The following is a 24,823-nucleotide window of genomic DNA, read 5'->3' as shown; positions in this document are numbered from 1 at the left end:
TTTGTTTCTTCTATGTGCGATCTCGGAGTTAGACTATATAAGTAGGGAGGTGTGGGGGGTGTAGGGGGGCTTGCCCCCCTGCTTATGTGTGTATGAGCTGTGTATGTGTTTAGTTTTGTGTTTCAAATTTTGATGTGGGTGTTTTGGTGTATGTGTGGTGTGGTGTGGTGTGTGCGGTTTGTTTGGGTTTTCAAATTTCATGGTTTTGGGCTCGGGTTTTGTAGTTTCAGTGTTTTGTGGATTCGGTTTCATGGTCTTGAGATACTGAAATTCGATGTTTCAGTAGTTCGAGATTATGAAGTGAATCTATATATATATATATATATATATATATATATATATATATATATATATATATAAACTACCAGCAGTTTCTTATATGATAACAAATATCGCAACACAAAATAAAAAATACATCACATATGCTGCAATTATGTGTATATCAGACCATTGCAATGTGTCAGATTTAATTCTAGGATACTATTAATAGAACTTCCATCATTATAACCTGGGTAACTATCTGCCCTAAGGTTAAGTGGCCATTTCAGTTCACACGCTTCCTGTATCTCTTCCTATAGTCCCTCCTGGGATCCAAGTCTTCCTTTTCAATAACTAAAAACTGAGACATCTTAAAATCCTGACAGGATATTACATGCTTACTAAAAGCTCTTTTAGAAACCCATTTGTTGATATAATAAACATGTCCATATATATGTTTTTTAAGAGCCCTTGTTGCCTTTACTACATAAAATGCAGGACATGTTTGATACTTAACAAGATAAATAGCTCCTGTGGAACTATAACTGAACTGGCCCATTGCCCTTAGGGAAGCACTGGTACATGAATTCACATTGGTTGTAAAAGTCAAATTGTGTAGTTCTTTTAGAACTTATGGCTCATTTTTATTATTATTATTATTATTATTATTACTATTAATTTTTATTTTGTGTTTATATGTCTTTTCCCCTTATAACTAAATGTAGGGGTTTTATCTAGATGTATTGTATTGTCAGTGAAGTACTGAAATATAAATTTACTGGTTTTATTATTCATCAGAATTGTGGTCCTATTAAATTCGCCTCTCTTCATAGATTTTATAATACAAAAGTTATTCTTTTAACAATTTTAGCTCCCAGAAGGGGTAAATAAATTCCATCTTGTCTTTTAGCATACACCTCCTTGTAAATCCTTTCACACTTCAGAATAGACTCTTTCTAAAAACATCTTTCATCTTAGAGGCCTCCTAAGTAAATCATTTTGCCTTAGAAGTCATTCCAGCCAAGCATACAAAGTGTCCTTTTAACTAGATGCCTTTTCTGGTGCATGGGGTGATCACTTTGGTAATGTAAATAGGTATTAGAATGTGTGGGTTTCTGTACAAAGTAGAACATAATTGTTCATTATTATAATCTTAAAAATTAAAATATCTATATAGTTAATTTCATCCTTAGAATATTTTAAAGTACATCTGTCTCCTGCACCAGTTTGGGAGGGCTGTTGCTGGATACCCCTTGCAAGCCTGGACCATCAAACAAGTATTATCCAACACCAGAAATATAGATGCAACAGAATTTTATAAATACTAACATGATAATATTGCTTGTACAGAAATAGGTCAACATACACGGAGCATCTCCAGTCGATTGTCTGACACAACATCTAGCACCATGTCATGGGACTCAGTTGAGATAACACTGCCTCTGACAGAGGCCAGTAACTTCTCCTTCCCCCAAGAGATGTGGTACATTCATTGTCCCCTCATCCATTGCCCTACCTTGCCCTGTCAGCACTTGAGCTCTTTGATGGGCAGAACATATGCTATCATTGTCCTCTGGCATGCCACATCATAGCTGAAGTTGCTGTCATCAGCCACATTGATCTTTGCCACAGCATTATCTCAGGCATGGTCCTAGTAGGCCTGGTCAGTTGAATGTAGGCCAAAGAACTATTGCCTACAGAGATGCTGGGCCTGGAGTAGAATCTTATTCTCTGCATTGTGAGACTTTGACTTATATGTGGATTTCTCAGCAGAAGTCCCAGGGATGTCAGTGTGCTTTTACTATCCCTGTTTTATAGGCTTGGAAAATCAGTTGAACTAGCAGCATTGTTCCTAGGTTGTCCTACTAAATCCATACACTACCAGTCACCCCCTTTGGCATACCTCTCAGCTGTCCAGATTTTTTGCAGAATGTCCAGATTTTTGTCTCTTATTTGTGGTCTGTTCCTCATTGTGTTTTTATGGCAAATCACTGAAGACTGACGTCAGTAAATAATGACAGGCATTCGATTTTCAGACTTCCTGTCTTTCAGAAAATATATTCTAATGAAAAACTTGTTCTAGCAATGTTCTATGTTTATAAGAGCAGCATTTAAAATCTGTCCCTATTTTTGGGCCTTTGTCCCCCATTATTTTTGGATTTGCTCAGATTTCTTATGCAAAGCAATTGAGAGGTATGCCCGTTGGCCATATGGCATGCTGTTGGTGTGCATGAGATTAAGTTTCTGTAGCCACACTCCATAATTAAGGTCAAGCATATATACATACTGAGGAAATGTACACCGCAAAATATCACCCATACCACTGCAAGTGACCAAGGTAATATGTTTTACTGAGAGTTAATAATAGTTTTGCAACTGACATAGACGTAATGTATAAAGTAGATACAATTATTTAGTGTAAAAAATAATGGCAATGGAAACACAGTGGAGGGCATCCAAGTAAAATTACTTAAAAATAAAAACTCAGAAAAACAAACCAATAAAACAGGTAAGCACTTTCACACAAACTTGTGCTTCTTCAGACCATAATCAATCAATGTAGAAAACATTAATAAAAAAGAGCATCCCATCTCATTCCTTCCAAATAAAACACCACCCAATTATTTAATTAAAAAAGAAAAACACATAATTTAAACAAATCCCTAGATTTTGGCCAGGTGTCTTGTCTGCTTGAAACTTAACTATCCAAAACAATTCTCTGCTTTCAGTAAAGTTCCTAAAGTCACCAAGCTGAGGACAATGTATAACATTTTCTATAAAGTTAAAATTGAAAGTGTATGAACTGCCTATCACAATGACATGTTTAGCCAGGATGTATCTAGTATCTTTTACTCGTATATTATAAACATGCTCCCTTATTCTTTCAAAAAATGGGTGATTAGTTTTGCCCACGTAAAAAGTGGTGCAGAAAGAACAAGTTGCTAAGTAAACAATATCAGGAGTATGACCATCTGCTTTAACCTTAAATCTGAAGGCAAGTCCAGATATAGGATGTATAAAGCTATTAGAATTGTCAATGTAGCAGCAAAAATTACACCTATTACAACAATTAGTGCCATATCCAGCTGCTAACTTAATAGATCTTGAATTCACAGTCCTATTGCAAAGCTGTCTTTAAAAGCTTTCATAGTCTTATACCTAAATCGTGGTGTTTCCCCAGCTACATCCTTGACCCTGTCATTAGCTGTCAAAATGGGCCAGTTGATTCTAATAATATCACACATATTTCTGATATCACTGGCATAAGTTAAGGTCAGAGGGACCAAAATATCACAGTCTCCCTCTCACTCTATCAGTTGTCTCTAATCTCTAACGAACACACTGATTGTCCAGCTACAATGTAAAGTAATGAAAAATATTTAATAATAAATAAAATGATTACAAGAATGTAAATCAATAATTTTCAATAAACACTAGAATTCAATCAGAAGAACTATAAAATTAAACAGTAGGATAGAAGTCCATCATCTTAGAAAAACTTTTGTCTAAATAACTAAACTTTCCTAATCTAACTAGAGAATGCTGTCACTGATCTAATCTAAAACATAACAGCAAGGGAAAGGCAGGCTTACCGCATACCTCTAGATTGTACATATTTTCGCAGAATGTCCAAATTTTTGCTTCATTAATTTTGGTTCATTTTTCATAAAATCGTGGTTTTCTGACAAATTAGTGGCAAATCATTAAAGACTGACGTTAAAAAAATAATGACAGACAACTGAGTTTCAGACTTCATACCATCCAGAAAATTCATGATAATGCAACACTTGTTATTCTATCAACTTTCTAAGTTTGTAAGCAATATTTAAAAATTGTCCCTATTTTTGGGCCTTTGTCCCACTTAATTATGACTTTGTCCAGATTTCTTGCTCTAAGAGGTTGAGAGCTATGCCTCACAGTTCTGGTAAGTCTTTTTTCTGGGTATCTTCTGCACAGCACTGTAACTGACTACAACTCTTCACAAATTGATCTTCAACTGACTTCAGCAGTCTCCTTTATAACCCAGGTTAACAGTCTCAACTGTCTTATTTTAAAAATAATAGTCATCTGTTTGAAAAAGTTCTTTTTCCTGTCAATCAGCAGTTCACAAAATCACATAGCAACCAGGAACATTATAATGACATCACCTACTGTTCAGCTGATTCTCCACAGACAGTTTGTACTTTAGAATCTCCCTTACAAACATGTACAATTAGAAATGTATGAAAACACTGACATATTCTTTAAGCATTTTATATAAACAGGGAGATACTCATGATTTTAAAAACTTATTTACATTTTCACAGTTAGACATGCTGGCATACAATACAAGTTAATCTGAGAATATACACAAATCTCCTGCCAGACATGCTAACATAGACAACAGTGTTTTTCATTTTCTTCACACATAGTACCAGCCCAGGACACTGGTTGAACCACCTACACGTCTGTGAACATTTTTGGGTGGGTGGACATCTTCTTCATGTCAGTATACTTGTTTCCTTCACTTATAACCTGAGAATGAAAGGTGTATGTGGCAAGCATTTTTTGTATATGTACATTTGTCTCAGACATACCATTATTGTGTTTTGGGCTACATACACCATTTATTTGTTCAAGTAGCTGATACATGCTAATCCTTCACTTTTTGAAATTAAGGTGTTGAAGGCACTGGGTTCAGGCTCTCCCTCTCACTCGTGTATAACAACAATGATATTAGCTTGGGAGATGTGTTTGTTACTAATTAATTTATATGGGGTGTAATCATAGGATCAGTAAATATCAGCTGCAGTTTTTCGTTATATTTGGACCCCCCTAATCTCTTTGTCACTATCCTTTCAATTATGCGCATTTATTTTATTTATAATTTTATTTCTCTCCATTTACTTTACTATGATATACAGCAGCATCACAACCTGTACCCATCCCTCTAGCAGGGGCTGTTAGCCCTCTACAGGTATCAGCTGCAGTCCCTTCACCACACATCTGGGTCCCAGCCCATCACAGCTGCCTCCAGACCTCCTGCCCTGTCTGCACTATCTGCTGCAGTTAGACCAATGCAGTCTTGCAGTTTTTGGGTAAATTCCAAAAGAAATGCTATTTGCTGCTCCACTTCCTCTAGTTGGAATTGTAGACTTCGGGTCACTTGTTCCACCTGTGGAGTCCTGTTGAAGACATCCATTACTGTTCCCTTAATCTCTTGTACTTGTGATTGCAGTCTGGTTTGAGACAATTTCAAGGAGAGGGTTATCTTATCCATGAATATGACTAATATGTCTATTTCTGTTTAAGGTGTTGGCTCCACATTTGCAGATAGCTGTGATGACCCCCACATCCACAAGTGCAGTTCAATGGAAACCATGTGCTGTGCCATAGCTGGTGTAGAGAGCTCAGCATGATTTGCCAATATTTTTCAGATTAATCTTCAGCTTCCCTGAGGGCTTTTTCAGTGCCATATATATGTCTGCACAAAGGGCAATTAGTAGTGAAGTAAAATAGGTCTTATAGATTACTGCTTAAAATTTTATAGGCACTTAACTATTTGTCAGCACCAGAGTTAAAAAAGAAAGCAGTCACATCATGTATCACAGGAACTGAAAATTGGGATTTTACTTTTTATAGCAACAACATGAAAAGTACTAGTAGAATAAACTATTGGTTTATCTCCCAATATTTAATACCCCAGGCATAACATTTCTCTATATTATTGATGATTCTTTTATGATGCAACTTACAACTTCAGTCCCTCAGAAATCTTATTGTCATATCTTTCGAAGCAGGGTCCATTAAAAGTGAAAAACAAAAGTTTAAACACAAATACAAGATGGATTAGAGCTTTCTGGACAGGGATACTGGGACATACATAAATACTATAAGTTGATGGTGGTTGGTTTAAAATGGAATGTAAACAGTTTTTTTGATATTAAAAAAAAGAGTAAAACAGAACTAGAAAGACATCAAGCCACTGGAAGTTAAGCATCTTTCTTGTGATGCAAAAAAAATTTAGTCAGGAAGGTTGCAAAGACAAGCTGATATGCTATAAGATTAAAGAAGTAAAATTATCATGCATGTTCATAGGTTCATAGGTTCATACTAGGCTACCTGCCTGAGGCAATTATAAGCCTAGCCTGATTCTGTATGGCTTACGCCACCCCTTGATTTGAGTATACTGTGCCCTTTTTAAGGTTTAGTTTACTGTGCCTCTGTCTAATAGTGACACGGGAGTAATCCCTGGGACAAACCTACGATCCCCCATCCACCTATCGAGATTCTTATAGGTTCATAGGTTCATGTATCATATCATATAACTTTTGGCAATGATACAAGAAAATGGAAAAGACTAAAGCTGTTCCATTGGGCTAAGGGAATCTTGTCACAAATGCTGTTATCAAATAGATGTAAGGAAATTGAAAAAAAGAAGTGGTAGCATTTCAGTTAAAGATTGAAATGAGGGTAAATGTGAATACTGCTCTAAAAATACATTAGTCGCTAGCCAGACAGTACATGTGCTGTAGTGTTGATGTAAACCATACATCCCACAGTCTTCCTACAAGAAAATCAAAAAGATATAGAATGTCCTGACAGCTTAAATCTATCATATGCCATGCTGAAGCAATATAAGCTGCTTCACCAATCTGTCACAGGTGAAGAGATTCTATTAGCCATTAAGACTCTGTCATCAGGTAAAGCACCAGAAATTGATAGATTTACTGTGGAGTTTTTCCTTTAACTTTGACTTGGTTCCCAGGTTAGAACATCATATATTGTTTGTAAAGGGCACGCACAGGTATGGGACCCAGGTGGAATGAATCTTTGGAATGACTTGAAGAAGCATATTCCTTTCTTACTTTAGCATCTAGGATCTGGGGCCATTGTTCAATCAAGATAGAAAATAAATGGGTAAATTCTTATTTTGGGAAAACTGGGTTAAAGCAGAATAAAAATTGGTTAGTTATTTTGGACACATGCTTAAAGAGACTAAAATAATTAAATGAGTTGAAGGAAAAGTTCTATTATTTAAACTTTCAATGATGGCAGTGGCTGCAACTTCAGCACACTATAAGTACTCAAATGCATACATGCATACAAGGAAAACTCTTGGTTCAGTTATTTGGGGGAGAAAAACTATCTCAGCAGAGACAACATGAAAGCTAAGTATGGAGAGACTAAGTTGTTAGATGAACATTTTTCTAATAGAAAGTGTGAAATTATTAGGCTGTCTTAGAAGCAAATGGGAAATTATGACTGAGTCTGATTATCTCTAAGGTAAAATGTCAGAAAGGGCTTAAAACACATAAATAAAGACATCCCTAAGATTTCATGTCTTTCTATCCTTAACTTATTTAATATTTGGCAAAGATCTCTGTTGTCCTCATTCAGTAAAAGACAGATGTTGGAGATGCACCCAAAACAAAGTCAGTTGCTAATACATGCTATAGTTTTTTCCTAAGATTTTTGTATTTGTATTCATATGATTCAAAGTGTTAATATTACTACCATAAATACTTTTACAGCATTTGACAATGTAAAAATGTGATTACTGTGTGTACCTGTCCTAGATATATCTCTGTCTAACACTTTGCAATATTGGAGTAGAAGTGCAACTGTTACTATTGTGTCAATCATTAAAAAATTGGAAATCCAAGTCAGAAAATTAAACTGAATGTATTCAGTTCATATTCTTACTTATAATCTTAGTTTATGAATAATTCAGGCTTAGATATAAAAATATGGCATGACTGCCGTCCAATTTTTCTCAACTATTTGGACAATAATCATTAATGAGTATATACTAATTAATATTGTTGTTATTTACTCTTTAAATTGTTAGAGATTGTTGAATCCAAATTATCAATTTTACAGACAAACTGCATTTATCTCTGTATTCTATTCTGATTATTTGGATGTCAAAAAAGATAGAAAGAAAGAATGAGCTAAAAGGTTTATTTGTTGAATAAAGTTGTTTCAAAAATGTTGACTGGCTGACTATATTAAAAATGTCCATATGCATTATATTTACCCTTGCTTTTGTGGCTGAAATGGTAGAATGGACCAAACCACTTACATTTGCTGCTAGATTAGTGGTGCCATTATTCAATTTGGGACCCCTCTATGAAAATCAAGGTCTGCTTCTAGATCTGGTGTGCTCTGTCTAATGAAAGTTTCTTTTTTAATATCTTAGCTAGAGCAGACTTAGATAAAGGGGGGGTGATTTCATTCACATGCTTTTGGAGATGGAATGCAAGTTTATTCTCAATTATAAGACAATACAACCCAGGGGAATGGATTTAGAAGTGAATCTTAATATTTAACAAAAGTTTAATAAATGTTGAATAAATTATGTGTGAAGTAAAATTTAAAACAATATGTTTTAAAGCTGGAATGTGCATTAAAATATGATTGTAGTTGCATTTGTCGATCAATGTATAATTGGTAATTATATAATTAGGTAACTGGATTGCAATTAATTGATAGCACTTGTATTTAAAAAGCTGCTTGGTGCAGTAAAAATCACTCCTTGAAGGCATTTAGCTGAGGTACCAGAAATACCAGTAAAGGTTATTTTAGCAGCAACATTTGTTGTTCCAGAAGTTTTTTCTGTGCTTTTTCAGTGTTTGTGGTGGTTGTGTATACAACAACCTCCTATGAAAAACAAGGCCTGCTCCCAGATTTGGTGTGCTGTGTGCTTCTCACAAGAGGAGTAACACAGGTCCATTTCTGAGCATTCATCAAAACTATAAGGTGCCAAAAAAAAGACAGCACTACTTTTGTGGTCAGCACTGATGTTCCCCAGCTTTTTGTGGATCGTTCTACTTTTCTTTGAAAAAATAAGTTCTCTACTTCTGGACTTAGAAGAAAACACTTTATATATTTATCAGTGAAACAAAACAGATGAATTAGATATAAGAAATTAATTTAAATAATAGATGATGCAAGTTATAGTTGCTACATAACAATGCATGGTTCTCTAAGTAGGTCCCTAGCTGGGATGCCTTCTGTACAAAGTCTGCATGTCCTATGTAGGTTTTTTGATTCAGTACTCTGACTCCAGCAAAGATGCAGCTCAGATGAATTGGTGATCCTCTAAACTCACTGCAGGTGTATATGCCATATGGGAGTGAACATGCATGTATTTCTTTGTGTGTCCTGAAATAGACTTGCAACCCTCTTCATTATGAGTTCTATACCTTGTACCCACTAAGCTCTGGGATAGGCTCTGGATTCCCTGTGACCCTACATTAAATTGTGTATCAGAGAATGAATGGATGGATAAGGAATGAATGTAAATGTGAAAAAGTACCTGAATGGCTACAAAACTGTCAACAGAACAGTATTAGTATTGGCAATATAGGTTCCTGTCTGCTTAATATCTCTGGTGCTTTGCTTTAAAATAAGCGTCAAAATTTGGTGTTTTAGAAATAGTTTCATGGTTAGAATATGATTCATTCAAATTTCAGACACGAGTACTTCGTGAACCTTCAATATTTTGTAAGACGTGGTCAGATGTGCTGTTTTAACAGCTGATAGTGGGCATAATATTAGACTAGTACCTCGGGCTTAGTTCTGCGCAGCATTGGGTGTGTCAGGACTGACTGACGCTCGAAATGGGAGTGGAAATCCCAGATGACTGGCAGGCATGCTAAGTCGCATGTCACGTCATGTCCAAATTACCAACAGCTGTTTAATATTCAACGAATTGTAGTAATACTAGTCTGACAAGGTTTGTGAGTACAGTACTGCAATATTTTTTAATGAAGTTTGAAATGTACATGAATGTTGCTGCTGGTACCTCAATCTGAAATGCTATTGAAGGGTGGCCGTAAATAAACACATGATTTTTACCGTGTGCGGGTGTTGTTGCCCTTTCACTGTTTAATTGGAAATGCTTTCTTAACGAATAGTAGTAATGCTAGTCTGACAAGTTTTTTGAGTATGGTACTGCAATATTTTTTTAACGAAGTCTTGAAATGTACGTAAATGTTGTTGCTGGTACTTCAGTCTGAAATGCTGTTGAAGGGTGTCCATAAATATTAAATAAACAGATGATTTTTGAACTTACTCGGATGTTGTTGCCTTTTACTTGTGTGTCTTTGACTTTTGCATGCCACTCACTTTGAGCTACTATAGATATCCACATCGATATTCATTATATTCATTGTCAAGGTGTGCGTAAATAACACGTACTTTGACTTTTACATGCCAAAGTTACATATGGCCATCAATATTCATTATATTCATTCTGGCACAGAAATTAATATTCATGCAGCTGCTTCATTGCCGGGCTGGAGGTGTGGTTGGGGCAGGATTTGGCTACTGCGGATCCTGCAAGGTACTAGTCTAATATTATGCCCTGATAGAGCATGTCAATGACTTTTTAAAAGACGGTATGCATAGTAATAGAAGAGCAGTTTATCTTTCGAAACTAATCCAGTTATTTAAAATTTAACAGTTGTTACTGCAATCAAATAGAATCAGAACATTAACTAGCACTTTGAAATGTAAGGATCCAGCTTAACTTTATTCTTGCTCAGATTGTACTGTTCTTGTTTTTCCAACTTAAATATAGATATATTGGGCCCTGATAACCTGAAATGTGGAAATGCTGAAAAAAGTGATTATTAATACCATTACTCATGCAAATATTTGTTTGCTATATTGTAATGTGATGTATTGCTTAACTAGCTGATTAAAACAAATTAATAATTTCAGTTTCTAAAAACTTAATTTATAGGCACAGTCCATACACTGTATGCTTTGCTATTAATGGGAAGCCAAAATGATGATGCTGTGTTGTGTTAAAGCACTGGTAAGGCAGTAGTGATGTCCATTGCACCTACAACCGTTCCAAAGAGTATGGAAGGGAGGATGAGGAGAGAAGGAAGAAAAAACAGAGAAAGGAAAGGAAGGAAGGAAATGGGAAAGAAAACGAAAAAAGACAGAACGCAGCTAGCATGTGGGAATACAAAATAAAATCCCAGTCTTTCCCTATACGGAAAGATCCTTGCATAAACAAAGACATTGGGAATCTCCAAACTCTGGACCCTACCCAGTTTGGATTTGTAAAAGGCAGATCATGTCTCCTAAACCTGATTGACTTCTTTGAAGCAGTCACCAAAGCCATAGATGAGGGTAAAATGGTTCACACAGCTTATCTAGATCTCGCCAAGGCTTTCGACACCATCCCCCACTCTGGAATTATAGATAAGCTCACTAAACTAGGTATAAATCCCTGTCACAAGATGGGTTGCCAACTGGCTCACGGACAGAACCCACACTGTGAAAGTAGCAGATTCCATATCCGACATCAGACCAGTGACAAGTGGAGTACCACAGGGTTCAGTCCTGGGTCCTCTCCTGTTTGGTATCTACTTCTCTGAAGTGCAGGCCAACACAGAAGGTCTTTGGCTAACAAAGTTTGCAGATGACTGCAAACTAGGAGCCATAATCGAAACTCCTAACGATGTGGACAAATTACAAAAGGGCCTCAATGAGACAGATACCTGGTGTCAAAGCCATGGCCTGAAGCTCAATGCCAAAAAGTGTATTGTCATTCCCTTTGGTAAAAACTCTGTACCCATTAACTACCACATAGCTGGTAGTCTACTTAATGCCAAAAATGTGATGAGACCTTGGGACACAGGTGGACAGTAGTCTCTCCTTTGATAATCACATCGCCACAGTAGTCAGGAAATCCTTCTACATGGCTCATCTCATCACAAAAGGATTCTCATCCAGAAAAAAAGAGGTCATTGTTCCCCTCTGCTCATCACTCATTAGACCCATTATAGAGTACAACGCCTCTTTTGGTATGTACCTCACAAGACATCTACAACAACTGGAAAGACCACAGAAATACCTCACAAAGATGATTACTGGCCTCAAACATATGCCCTATGCAGACCGTCTCAAAAAACTACAGCTTTACTCCATCGCATATCGCCTACTCAGGGGCGATCTCTGCCTAACATAAAAAGCTATGTCAAACCCAGAGCTGTTGGACATGCTCCACTTAAAGAAATCCCAATCCCTCCGAGCTACACGCTCTAGGGACCTTAACCTTGTCACCACAATAAACAGAACATCCTGGAGGGATAGATTCCTGTCCCAGAGACTTCCCATACTCTGGAACAGACTACCTATCTATGTCAAACAGAGCTCCTCTTTAGCACTCTTCAAGAAAAATCTTGATGATTGGATGGGAAATGGGAAATTCACCCCGGGGATCACTTCTGTGGCTCTGCTCGACAGGGGCACAGGAAAATAATTTTGTTGGGTGGCGAAAGCCAGGGTACATTTTTTGGCTAGGCTTGTATGGGCCCTAGGGCCGATAGCCTAGTACCTACCTATGAACCTATGAACCTATGTCAGTTCCAGACTGACTTAGTCTACAGAGGCTTGCACTGTGTTTATTTTTACTTAGTAGTCTTGATTTTATGTTCCTTGTCTCCTTAGCTTTCCATAACCATAATGAAGTTAGAAAAGCAATATGTTAATGTAACTTACGTGGCTGCAGCAGGCCAAAACGGGACATCACACTGGTGTCAGAGGATGCATCGGTACTGCCTCCTGAAAAAAAAAATACAAAATGATAAAATATCACATTCATCATGTTCACCAAGGCAGTCGAAACAGAGTATGTTAGATTTCAACAGTCAGTTTTCACTACGGTTTTTACTGCATTTTATACAATCATATTTGTCAGAATGCTAAGCAAAAACTAACAAAACAATACAGTTTACTGATTAAGGCTGATAGAAACACAGTGAATTATCATTTATAAAATGGGTACAAAACACTGACCAATCAGATTGCTAATTATCTATGCATCAAACCTGTTCTACCACATGGAAACATTTTTTTGCATGCCACCTAGACCCCACATTCAGTTACAGATCCCTTTTTTCTCACAAGCATTTTTTTCTCTCACCATTAACACTAACCTACCATGGAAGAAGATTCTGCAGTCATCTTTAAAAGAAAAGGCAGGAAATGCCATCAAAAACTTGGTACTAAATACTGGAAGAATTCATATACTCCCTCAATCGTTGAATTCATAAATATTGCAAAGACTCTTTGTTATTATGAATTACATGTTATTAAGATGAGAAGTAATCATAATAATTCCAAGCAAAATAGTTGGTTGAAAGTAGAAAATGTATTAGAAAAATATTAACTGAATGCTGATTCTCTTTGCTTATTTTAGCACAATTTGTTTTCTTCACTTACGAATGTTGAATATGGACTTCTGTGAATAGCTATTTATGCAAAGTTTAAATGTCATATTTATTTATTGTAATTGTTCGTTAACTAATAAATTTTAAAATGAAAAGTAAAAACTTGGGGAAAAAGAACAAAATAGACATCGTTACTATGAACATTAATACATGGGAGTGGCACTCAAAATAAAGTAAAGCATATTTTTAATATTATACTAAACAAATGTCCATAACTGCCAAAATGTAATATTTTTGAGCTCAGATTTTCAACATACTACCTATTAACCACCACCACCTGAATTCCAGCACTGAATTTGACCAGCTAAGAACTAGAATGTCATTTGTTAAACTATGCTGCTGTACAGATGATCAGGATGGAATTCTTTGAACATTAGTAGCCCCCCCCCCAAAAAAAAAATGCAGAGGAACACAATCTCAGTCTCTGTGTGCCAGTGTGATTTCTGACTGTGCGCTGGCAACATTTCACTTCTTTTGGGAGATTTCTGCTTTCTTCAAATTTGTGCAACTGTGGAGTTGATACATAAGTTCAGAGGTGGGTGCTTGCCCCTCTGCAAAAAACACTTAAAAGTTAATTTTGTTTTTCACCCTTCTGTGCTTCAGGCATTATTTTTGCCTGCCTGGTTCTTGAGATTGTTGAAATCAACTTTTCATACTAGAGCCATCAAAATGACTGTGAAACAATATTTACAATTGAAAATTTATAACTATGCATACTAGATAGTTAGAAGAGTGCATACAATGACTATATTAAAATTTCATACCAAAGTTTTACTTACTTAGAAAGCTATACCTTGTACAATGATCATATAGTGAAAGTAGGCAACACTCAACAAGTGCTCATAACTCTACCAAAACTTAAGAGGCTGAGCTCAAATTTTCCATATACTATCTACAGACTTTCAACTGTTTCCATATACTATTTATGGACTTTCAACAGTGACAATGAATTTGACAAATTCAGGCCCAGAATATAATCTGAATAAATGTTGCCAAGATGACATTTACAAATAGAAATGTGCAATGATATACAACTATCTAACGGAAGAATTCCTAAACTTAACTATCCTGAAAATTTCATGCCAAAATCCCACATAGTTAAAATGTCATTACTCTCAAAACAACCAGACTCTGAAAATTGGTGGAGGAACTATTTTACATCTGAATACAGTATAAAATGTATAATTATCATGCATACATTATTAAATATACAATTTAAACTGCAAAATAAGTACCGATGCCCATCTTATAAGTGCAATAGGACCCTTAGGGGGTGCATAATACATCTATTACCACATATCCAGGGATTGTCATACTTGGCTTTATGGTAGAAATTCCATGGCAGGGTCAGGGGAGTCACAAAGTCTTTATTCTCCAGTTGTATGGATATAGTGTTTGGGTATCAGATCTGAATCTGAAATGTATTTCCACAATAAAAGGGTTTAGTCTGCAAGACGACCCTTTTCTTTGTTATTGTGTTAAAGGCAAAATCTTGGTACAGACATCCAAGAGATCTACAGAACAGGAATGATTTGTCTTTTCTAACAGAGTTTACTTTTAGCTGTAGGTATAGAAAGTTTAAGGGCTTAAAATGACAAATCTGGGCTTACTATACTTGTCTGGCAGTAGCTTCAGGGCTCTGTAACATAATCAGTAGCTCTAGCATGTGTGTCTTCAGGAAGTTTAACACCCATGGAATATGATGTTGTAGAAATATAATCCTGCTGTTACCCTCGGATCCCTGTTTTAAGCCAGCCACCCAGAGATTATTGCAGTGCTGCCTCATCTCCAGTTCATCAAGGTTTGTCTTGAAGATGAGATAACTCATTATTATGGGAAAATGTCATTGATATGCACTCAGGAATGACTAAGTGCAAAGATGACTAGTAACAGGTCATTCGTAATTAAATGATAATAACATTGTAAAACACGAATCACACTGTTAATACTTCAAAACTGGCAAAAGAAAAGCAAGATATATACTTGTGTGCCACAAGGCCCATTCATAACAGTTCCCTGCACCGCTTACACCTTTTTGGGAAGGCTCATGCTTCAGTACACATTGCAGCCTCCACTAAAGAGTAACAGGAACAGAAGTACTTTGATTGTTGTAGTACATTTTACATAGGGAGAACAATAAACAAAAGTAAATGTCTAGCACCTTTTAAAGCTCTTATGGTAGCACACTTTACTGCTGGCTATTGCCTGTGTGGCAGTGTTGTGCTGTTTTTATAAAACAAAAAAAGCAGAGAATGCAGAGAAAGGCAACTAATAACTCACAAAATATCCTGCAAAATGAGTAAAACCAAGAACACCAACATCCAGCAAATGGAAACAACTACAATATTTTATAGCAGTTTTGTGGGATATTTTGTGAGCTTTACAGCTTTTATCACTTTGTACTCTACAGTTTTTTTTCTCTGTAACTAGTAGCAACCAGCACTCCGTGTATAAAAAACAATTTATGATTGGATTTCTCCAATCAGACTTACTAGAAAAACTTTTTTTCCTGTTAAACTGTAGCAACTGCTTGCTACCTTGGTAGTTGCCCCAGTTTATGCAACACATGGTGTGCCAAAGAGATGCTTCAGTTCTGACCACAAATGCAATATCAGCATTAATTTCTGAATGCCAATAGTACTCCGATGATTGATCAGCTTCTGTTGATCACGCTCCCTAACACTTTGCACCTGGGATGGCTGCCCCCTTCATCTCACCCTAGATAAACTACTGATTTATGATTGTAAATCTGATTATAATCCTGTATGTAATATAAGGGAGCACTTTGATTATAGCCTGAAAATGAGATTAAAGTAACTTTGTTATAATGAGCTTCTTAATTATGAAGATCAATGTTATAAAAGTATGATAATCTCAAACTGCCACAGAGATGGTAGCCACTAGGATGCTGAAATAGAAAACAAACAACAGCTTTAAAAATGGTAATACATCTTAAATTGTCACAATAATGAAGTGAGAAGTGAAGTGCAGTGCTATTAAACTAACAGGCTAAAATGTTGTTACAGACCTGTCACTTTTTTATTTGGTTTCTGTAACTCTCCATATATTAAAAATATTAAAGGCTGGTCTCCAGTTGTAACTACGATAATATGTGTTCTCCGAACAAATGTCAAGAAAATCTTTACCTTCAATCTTGAGGGGAATTTCTTAGCATCCATTACTTAGACCTATAGCACAGAGGATTATGAACAAGATTCCAATCATAACTAAATTGGTTGTTTTATGTTCAAGATGGATGTCATGGAATTCATCTTGAGAGCAGAGTGAAGCAAACACATAACTACTTGGTTATGATTGGACAAACGTCGTCATAATTCTGTAGCACATTCAGCTTCAGCTACTCTGATGTACTGCTAGTTACTGAAAAAAGTGAAGAACAATGTGATTTACAGCTTTGAGAGGTGTGCACTATTACGTGTTTGAAATTGTATTAGGAACTTTTAAGTGTGTCTTTTTAAATGTCTATATTGGTAGACATCTTATAGTCCCTGTGATGGTCTGCCTAATACTTTTCCTATGTTCCTATGAAAACCATAAAACGTTAAGACCCCTCAGACAGACTGACAGCTTCAAAAGCTGGTAAGCACTTTACTGTGCCTTTTTTTGAGTGGCAGCAAGAAGGGTTTTACAGATTTTAAAAACTCTTTTTTGTTCTCGGTGATGTTTTATGGTGGCTACTGCGTATTCATTAGAGATTCTCTACCATAACAGTTCTAAGATGTGCATAACAAAACTTGTTATGCCCCACTTTAATGTTAGAGAGGTGCATAATAAGGTTGCCTTTTACCTCAGTTTTGGAGAATAATCAGCATGCTCCATATGCTATAATTTAGTTATAATCAGATCTGCTTATGAATGGAGACTTTATAATAATCTTCTGTATTATTTTAGCACAACAGCATATCACGTTATTACATAATTGAACCCCATTGGGTTAGCGTCAAATATAATGACCGAATCCATTTACATTTATAGCAGTGATGTGCCAAGTGGTCAGTTATGATATGCTTATGATATGCTGCACTTCTGTTATTGGCAAAGTATTAGGCAGCAACTCATCCCTCACTTTCCAAGACACCTCATTACATAGCAAGAACACAAATGGTACCTTTCCTTATAAACGTCATTACTGCAGTGAAGCTGTTTGATGCTGTCTGCAGTACTCTGCTTGTTTATTCCAAAAGTAGTTTTGCAGTATAATCTCTCTAATGAAGACTCATAGTTTGGTTTGTGTTACTGAGGCTGCAATGGTACAAGTGACTTCACATGCAGCATTCATTTAAAAGTACAGTGTGAGAAGTAAAATCATGGAAAATGTATTTAGTAACTTATGAAGTTTCTAAACAAAGTATCCGATATTAATGTCTCACCTTCAGCTTCAGGTGGTGCTTTGTGATTGTCTGAAAATCCGAGCTCAGTATCTATCAGGACAATCATGGGCTTTGAGACTGTTCGACTGAAGATTCCCACTGCCAACTCTTGGTTAGAGCTACTGCCAGTACACACTTCATCCAGAGGGACACACTGCAATTCCAGAGTTACAAACCATAAATAAGAAATTATATCCAAATTCATATGTATTTTTTTAAATCTTCATTGGCACATCATTAATCTGAAAATGTAAGGCAGTCTGTCAGATACATTAATCGTTCATTATTCTGATGTATTTTCTGTTTTTAGTCAAAAAGCTTATTACAAATGAAGCAGATTATATGTGGACTAAGTCTGCAACAAAATGAATATGAAATACACATAATGTCATTTTTAACGCAGCGAAAAAAAATTATTGTTATAAAAAAATGACACACCCAAACTTAAATTAGATCCAATAACACTGTATCTCTCGAAAGTAAAATGTATGCTAGCATTACAATAATTTAGAGGTGACACACGTTAAAACATTTAAAGAATGTTTTCTTCTTGTCTATAAGAAATCCTGATGGAACTCTACCTACCACAGTGTGATTCTTTAAGACCCCATTACCATAAAGTATTCAATCCAAGCTGTATGTCAGTGCAAACCTCAATTCTTTGTGCTGTACTTTAGTGGCTATGCTAATATCAAACAGTACATTAGAACTAAGTTGTGGTCTAAAACTGGTATTTCTATGCACTATAAATTCACTTTTAACCTCAGCCATACTCTTCTGTGAATCTTCATAGCATCTGATTCTGAAGTTGCAGCCTTATGAATAACTAAATCTAAAATAGATATCTATACTAAAACTGAAATTCAGAAAGAAGCAGTAAAACAGTTCAACTTAATAATGAAATTTAACAAATAACTTCCAGACTATACAACAAAGAAATCATTATTGAAGTGATAAAAACATTTAACAGCGTTGAGCATTTATATAAACATACACATTCTGATATTTGAAAGAACACGTAATCCAGTACCATAAAGGATGTCCTGTTGTCTTCAAGGAACCAGTACGTTGAGTAACCAAACAAAAGTTTATTGCACAAAAACAAGGTTCAAATCCATAAAAATCACACACTGTCCATTAAGCGCTTTCGTCTCCTACCACGGGAGACTTCGTCAGAATAACGTTTTATCTCATAGAAGGTCTTAAATAGATTCCCAATTAACACCGCAAGGCATGCAGGTTTACCGAAAAAGTTCAGGCGCGCAATCAAGACAGCAATCAACAGACTGTCTTGATTGCGCCTGAACTTTTTCGGTAAACCTGCATGTCTTGCGGTGTTAATTGGGAATCTATTTAAGACCTTCTATGAGATAAAACTTTATTCTGACAAAGTCTCCCGTGGTAGGAGACGAAAGCGCTTAATGGACAGTGTGTGATTTTATGGATTTGAACCTTGTTTTTGTGCAATAAACTTTCGTTTGGTTACTCAACGTACTGGTTCCTTGAAGACAACAGGACATCCTTTATGGTACTGGATTACGTGTTCTTTCAAGTTTTCTTGTTTTGTGCTGTTTGGTTACATTCTGATATTTTCCACAAAGTAAATTAATATTACTGGGGGTCTTTGAAATCTGCATAGCAATGCTCTATAGTTGGTGAAAGAACCTGTAAAAGAATTAGGAATGTCATCCATATTTCAGTTCTTCCATTCTCTCACTTTCTTTATGTATTATTCCATGGTCTTATGATAAACTAAGGTAGAGTTTGAGTTAAAGTGTTGTTTTAGGTGGACTACAGTGTTGGGCGGTTAATGTCTCTTTTCTGTGTACATAGTGTATACTTTCCTATAGTCATGTGAGTAGCAAAAATGTGGTCATTTTAGGGAGTTTCACTGATTTGATGGTGCACACCAGTGGTGTAGATATGCTGCTCTCTCGCTTTCCTTATATATGCGGACATGCTTTCTGCCAAAATGGTTTTCACTTCAAGTTGAAATTATATTTTACAATGATGCCATTTAAATCAGACTTATTATTTCACTTTGTATTCTATTGACTATTGCTTTGTTTTGTATTTGCACTTTTATGACCATTGGGTATATATATGTAAAGAGCATGTGGGAGGAGTGGATTCCCTGAAGGATTCATGCTTCATTTTTCTGTTTTTTTTTGTATGTTAGTTATGTGATGTGCAACACTGTTGCCATTCCTGTTGCTGTAGGTTATTAAAAGTAATATTCAAGAACTTCCTGAGTTTGTGGTTGTGCACTGGTCTGTGGGGTATCCAGGAGATATTTACTATGTTGGATAGTCACTCATTGATGAAGTAATGTTAGATACTGTGCAGAGGCACTATTTTACCTTTTTATAGGTAGTGAGGAAATACAAGAAGTTTCATTATGAATACCGTATGTTCTCTTCCAAATACTGGGAAATCTACAATAGTCATACACTGTGCAGCACCATAGAAGTACAATGGTAATGACTTAACACTTTCTGAGTAGTGGTGTGGCAGCAGGGTTTGTTTGGTGGTGACATTATGCTGCAGTCTTTTTTTTGTTCCTCAACAGACCTGCCTGATATCTCCACTGCTTTAACCTAACTGACCCATTTGTTCTATCTGCGGGTGAGAGCAGTGGGCAAGTTGAGAGTCTTATGACCCATTCATTTATGTCCAGGATGCTTAGTAGCCCATTCATTCCACTCCATGGCAAGAGTCAGGGGTTAGGGAGTGGGCTAGCTTTCCTCTTTAGTGGGTGGTTAAAGCACCACTCCCATGCGCTGATATATTGAGCTCTACCTCAGTGCTACCAGATCTAGGTATCATGCCTCCACACGTTCTCTCACATTGGCTGCATGTTTGCAGGCAGCTCAGGCTCACAGGTTCATGCTCCAAGCATGCAACACCTGGTTTGTTACCAAAATGGTGAGTCATAGCTACCTCCCCCACACATGATGGGTAAGTTGACAGTAGCCACTCAGTGCCATCCTCACCTGCCAGCTTCTACAGGTACATGAGCTGCTAGTTGAACTTAGGTTCTTTGCAGCATAGCCATAGCTTTCCCCTTTTATGCCATGGAGCTGGCTTATTATTTTGCAGTTTTGATAGCTGTTGTTTTTGATCTTTTTGTATTACTTTTGTTTTTGATCTTTTTGTATTGTCATGTTTGTTGTATGGTGACCAAATGCTTATCCCATGCATGTATCTGCATCTATATCTGTATCTATCTATCTATCTATATATATATATATATATATATATATATATATATATATATGTATACATATATATATATATATATATATATATATATATATATATATATATATATACATATGGGAGCACTGAAGATTGTCATTATAGAGAGTCAGCATCTGTTTGATCATATATATAATTAGCAGGGGGTGTGGGGGTGCTCTTATTTATTTTTTTATTTTTGCATGTGCCATGGCTATAGCTCACCACATGCATAGTAGCATGTCGACATTTGCAATGTCTACATTTTCTGGTCAACTTTGTGAATGTTAAAGTTTGGGTCATTTGATCATCATCAGTAGACCCATCTATAGATACTAGATCATACCCAGCACACCATGAATAACTTAAACTGACTTAAGACAGAGACACCATCTTTAATCTGATACAAGCAACAAAATAAATTGGGAACTTTCATAATAACAATCCTCCAGCTATGAAATCCACTAAATATTTTTGTTTTTCAATAAAGGAGTATCGATTTCTAAACAAGTTATAAGTGCTTGATTACTTTGAACTCTCAGCTAAGATTGGCTGCACTCTGTGGTTCTTTTTTCTTGGTTTTAAGGAAGCTCAGCCAGCAGCTTTGATGTTCAAGAAGCACCATTTTCATTGTAGATTTATGTGTGTGTGTGTGTGTGTGTGTGTGTGTGTGTGTGTGTGTGTGTGTGTGTGTGTGCTGTATGTATATATATATATATATATATATATATATATATATATATATATAAAAAAAGACAGTATATTGATAGATAGAGACATATACACACATACACACATGCATGCAAGCATGCATATATATCATTTTTGTGGTTTATTTCAAATTCCTTTCAGCAGCCCAATGTCTGCTTCCTCATATGACTTTTAGAACTACACATACTACTCAAGGTATGGTCTAATGAAGATCCTATAAAGTGCAACAATTACTTCCTTGGAATCTCTCCCAGAGGATACAAACCAGCATTCTGCTGTTGCTTACTTTGTTCTCTCACTGTGCTCCTGGTGATCCAATCCCGGTGTTAGTAACACTCTCAGATCATTTTCCAGCACTGTTGCCATCAATTCTACCCCTTCCGTTGATACTTCATACCATGATTAGTGTGACCCAAATGCAGTCATTTCTATATGTTTGAGTGTACTTTCAACTGCCACCTTTCTGACCTTTTGTTCAAACTTTCCAAATACTTCTTCACTAGATTTCTCCCCCAATTTTCACTCCTACATCCATCTTTGTGTCACCAGCAAAGATATTGATCCAGTTCTATATTCCCTCAGTTATGGCTAAGATGGCCCATTACAGACTCATGTCCCACTCTGCTATTCACTGCCCTAATACCTGACCTTTTCTCTCAGTATCAGTAATCTCAGACAATGCAGATCTCCATTTCATCAGTCCCCACATCTGATCCTACCCACATCTGCTGCAGTTTCCCTGCCAAGCCTTCTGTGCAGGAGATAATCAAACTTCTTGCTGAAGTCAGCTAGATCACATTTATTGGTACTCTCCAAGCAAGTTCCCTTGTATCCTATCACAACACTGGATCATGTTTAACATTCATCTCTTTCTGGTCATGAACTCATGTTGGTTTCTGTCCTGAATATTGTTTTCCTCTGGAAATGCTACCATCCTTCCCCCCAAGATTCTCTCTATTCCTTTCCCTACCACTGTTGTTATGCTGGTAGGCTTGTAGTTTTATTGATGTTTTTTTTCTCTTCTCTTCCTTGTCCGTGGGTGCCACAATTGCTGTTCTCCAGCCCTCCAATACTTCTCAATAGTGAGTGATCTGGTGAAGAACTCCACAGGGGGTCTGCCAATATACTGGTCTTTTGGAGGCCACCCTCTTGGTTTTTGTGCTTTATCCTCCCTAATAGCAGCCTGCTCTATCCACACCTCCAACCACTCTATGCTGGTGCCTCTCAACTGCTCCCCCATTATTCTCAGCCTTCTTCTCAGAATGACATCCCCTCTTTCTTCCCTTTGTGAGGACTGAAGTAGAGTATTCTGGCAATATCTCTGCTTTTACAAGGCCTCTTTGAACTCTTTGCCATCTTTGTTCTGCCTGGGTACTTAGGCTCCTCCCTTCTTTGCTCCTGTCATGCACCTAAAATGCCCCTGTTTCCCTCCTTGATCCATTGCGATAACCCTATTTCAACTTAGTCTTTGCTGCCTTTAACATCTTTTTGTCTTTTTACTAGTTTTCCTTGCACTGTGTGTCTTGCCACCTCCCTATCTATGCTCCAGCTGCCAGCCTCATATTCCTATTTAGCCACATTGGCTTCTTCTCTTTTTATCTTTTTGCTTCTTCCACACACCTCTGTCCTTAGGCCTGAGTACTCAGTCCCTCCCCATTCCCATAGCTTGTTTATCCTTTAATTTCCTAACTTTTGACCGTTTTCACACCTACAGAATAGTCCACTCTTCCAATATCCAATGCCATTTTCTTTCTTTTTGTTTTTACACTTCCTCCCTATTCTAAAGCACACAGTGATGCAATTAGCAGGGCCTTAACATGGACACCCATGTCGCCATCTTCACTGATAAGGGCCATAGGTATATAAGTTACAAACAAGCTTATGCCCAAAACACCACTGAGAAACTCATATCACCCAGTACTGGTTGGAGAGTAATACTGTCTGCTGGTAAATAAGAATTTCAGCTCATATCCTGGGTGAAAATTTGTGATCACCCATCCAGTCATCCAGAAAAAATTTTAGACATTGATAAGGAAGTAATCTGCTTTATATGTTAAGGAAAGTTGATTCTAGAAATAGGGGTGTGCTAGGTTAGGTACCTGTCATGCCAGCTGATAATGTAAAAATAGCAGTTTAAGCTTAGGTCTCCAGAGCAGGTGTTTGCTTGCACACCTGTACTATTTAAATGGAGCTCAAAGACTGCAAGGCTGTTCATAGCATGGAAGGCTATGTAGATACCTACATGCAAGAGGCTGCTAGTGTATTAGGGTAGCTAAGGGTGTTAGGACCTTAGATCCCTTTGATGATGAAACAGTAAGGTTTTACAAGCTGGTTTGGAGGCTTAGCAAGGTACAGGCTAAAGAGGGTATTGAATTCAATGATGCTCCTAATAGAGGATGAATAAAGCAGAACTATAACTTTTCTAGACCTTGATAAGATAACACAAAGGATTGGTAGTACATGGTAGAAAGAATTTCTAGCAACACCAAACACATGGTAAGAAGAGGCTATTTGTCCAGAATGCTATCATTTCTGGTACAGTCCTGCACCAGTTAGTTGAACCCTTGGATTAGAATTTCAGTAAGGCCTTGCTGTATCTAATTATGGTGGCTGCCAAAAAAGCAATTACTAGAAAATGGAAAGCAACATCGAAACCAAATATACTAGAAAAATCTAAACCAACTACACTAGAAGTGGTGAATATAGTAACAGAGATAAAAAAATGGAATTGAGATCTTTAGAAAAAGGTAGGAGCAAACTACATAGGAAAAAATGGGAATTGTGGGAACAATGCATACAGGATAAGAAGGCAGGACTTAAATGAGCTATTTAATGTTTGACTGAAAATGATTGGATAAATTATAAGTGATGTATAATGTTTGCAACTGGGAGTGTCTCAGTATGGTTTGTGATGTAAAATGCTTGCACTAGGATTGTGTTGGTGTGGTTAGTTTTCATTTATATAAATGTATGCTTGTAGTAATAAAGTTG

The 24,823-nt window shown here is 36.6% G+C and overlaps 1 protein-coding gene across 2 annotated transcripts in view; it reads right to left on the bottom strand.

The window, feature by feature from the left end:
• LOC122812201 (transforming growth factor beta receptor type 3-like) overlaps positions 1–24,823 on the bottom strand; it is a 715,443-nt gene that overhangs the window by 133,426 nt on the left and 557,194 nt on the right. For both annotated transcript variants that reach the window (XM_044084533.1, XM_044084534.1), the window contains exons 10-11: positions 17,885–18,038; positions 12,763–12,825 (exon numbers count right to left, since the gene is read on the bottom strand). In XM_044084533.1, the coding sequence (XP_043940468.1) occupies positions 12,763–12,825; positions 17,885–18,038 (217 nt within the window). The remainder of the gene's footprint in view (positions 1–12,762; positions 12,826–17,884; positions 18,039–24,823) is intronic.

Source organism: Protopterus annectens, chromosome 9.part0 (assembly GCF_019279795.1).
Source record: "Protopterus annectens isolate FY-2018-M chromosome 9.part0, PAN1.0, whole genome shotgun sequence".
In the NCBI taxonomy this organism is placed as follows: Eukaryota; Metazoa; Chordata; order Ceratodontiformes; family Protopteridae; genus Protopterus; species Protopterus annectens.
This window is presented reverse-complemented; position numbering and strand designations above follow the sequence as displayed.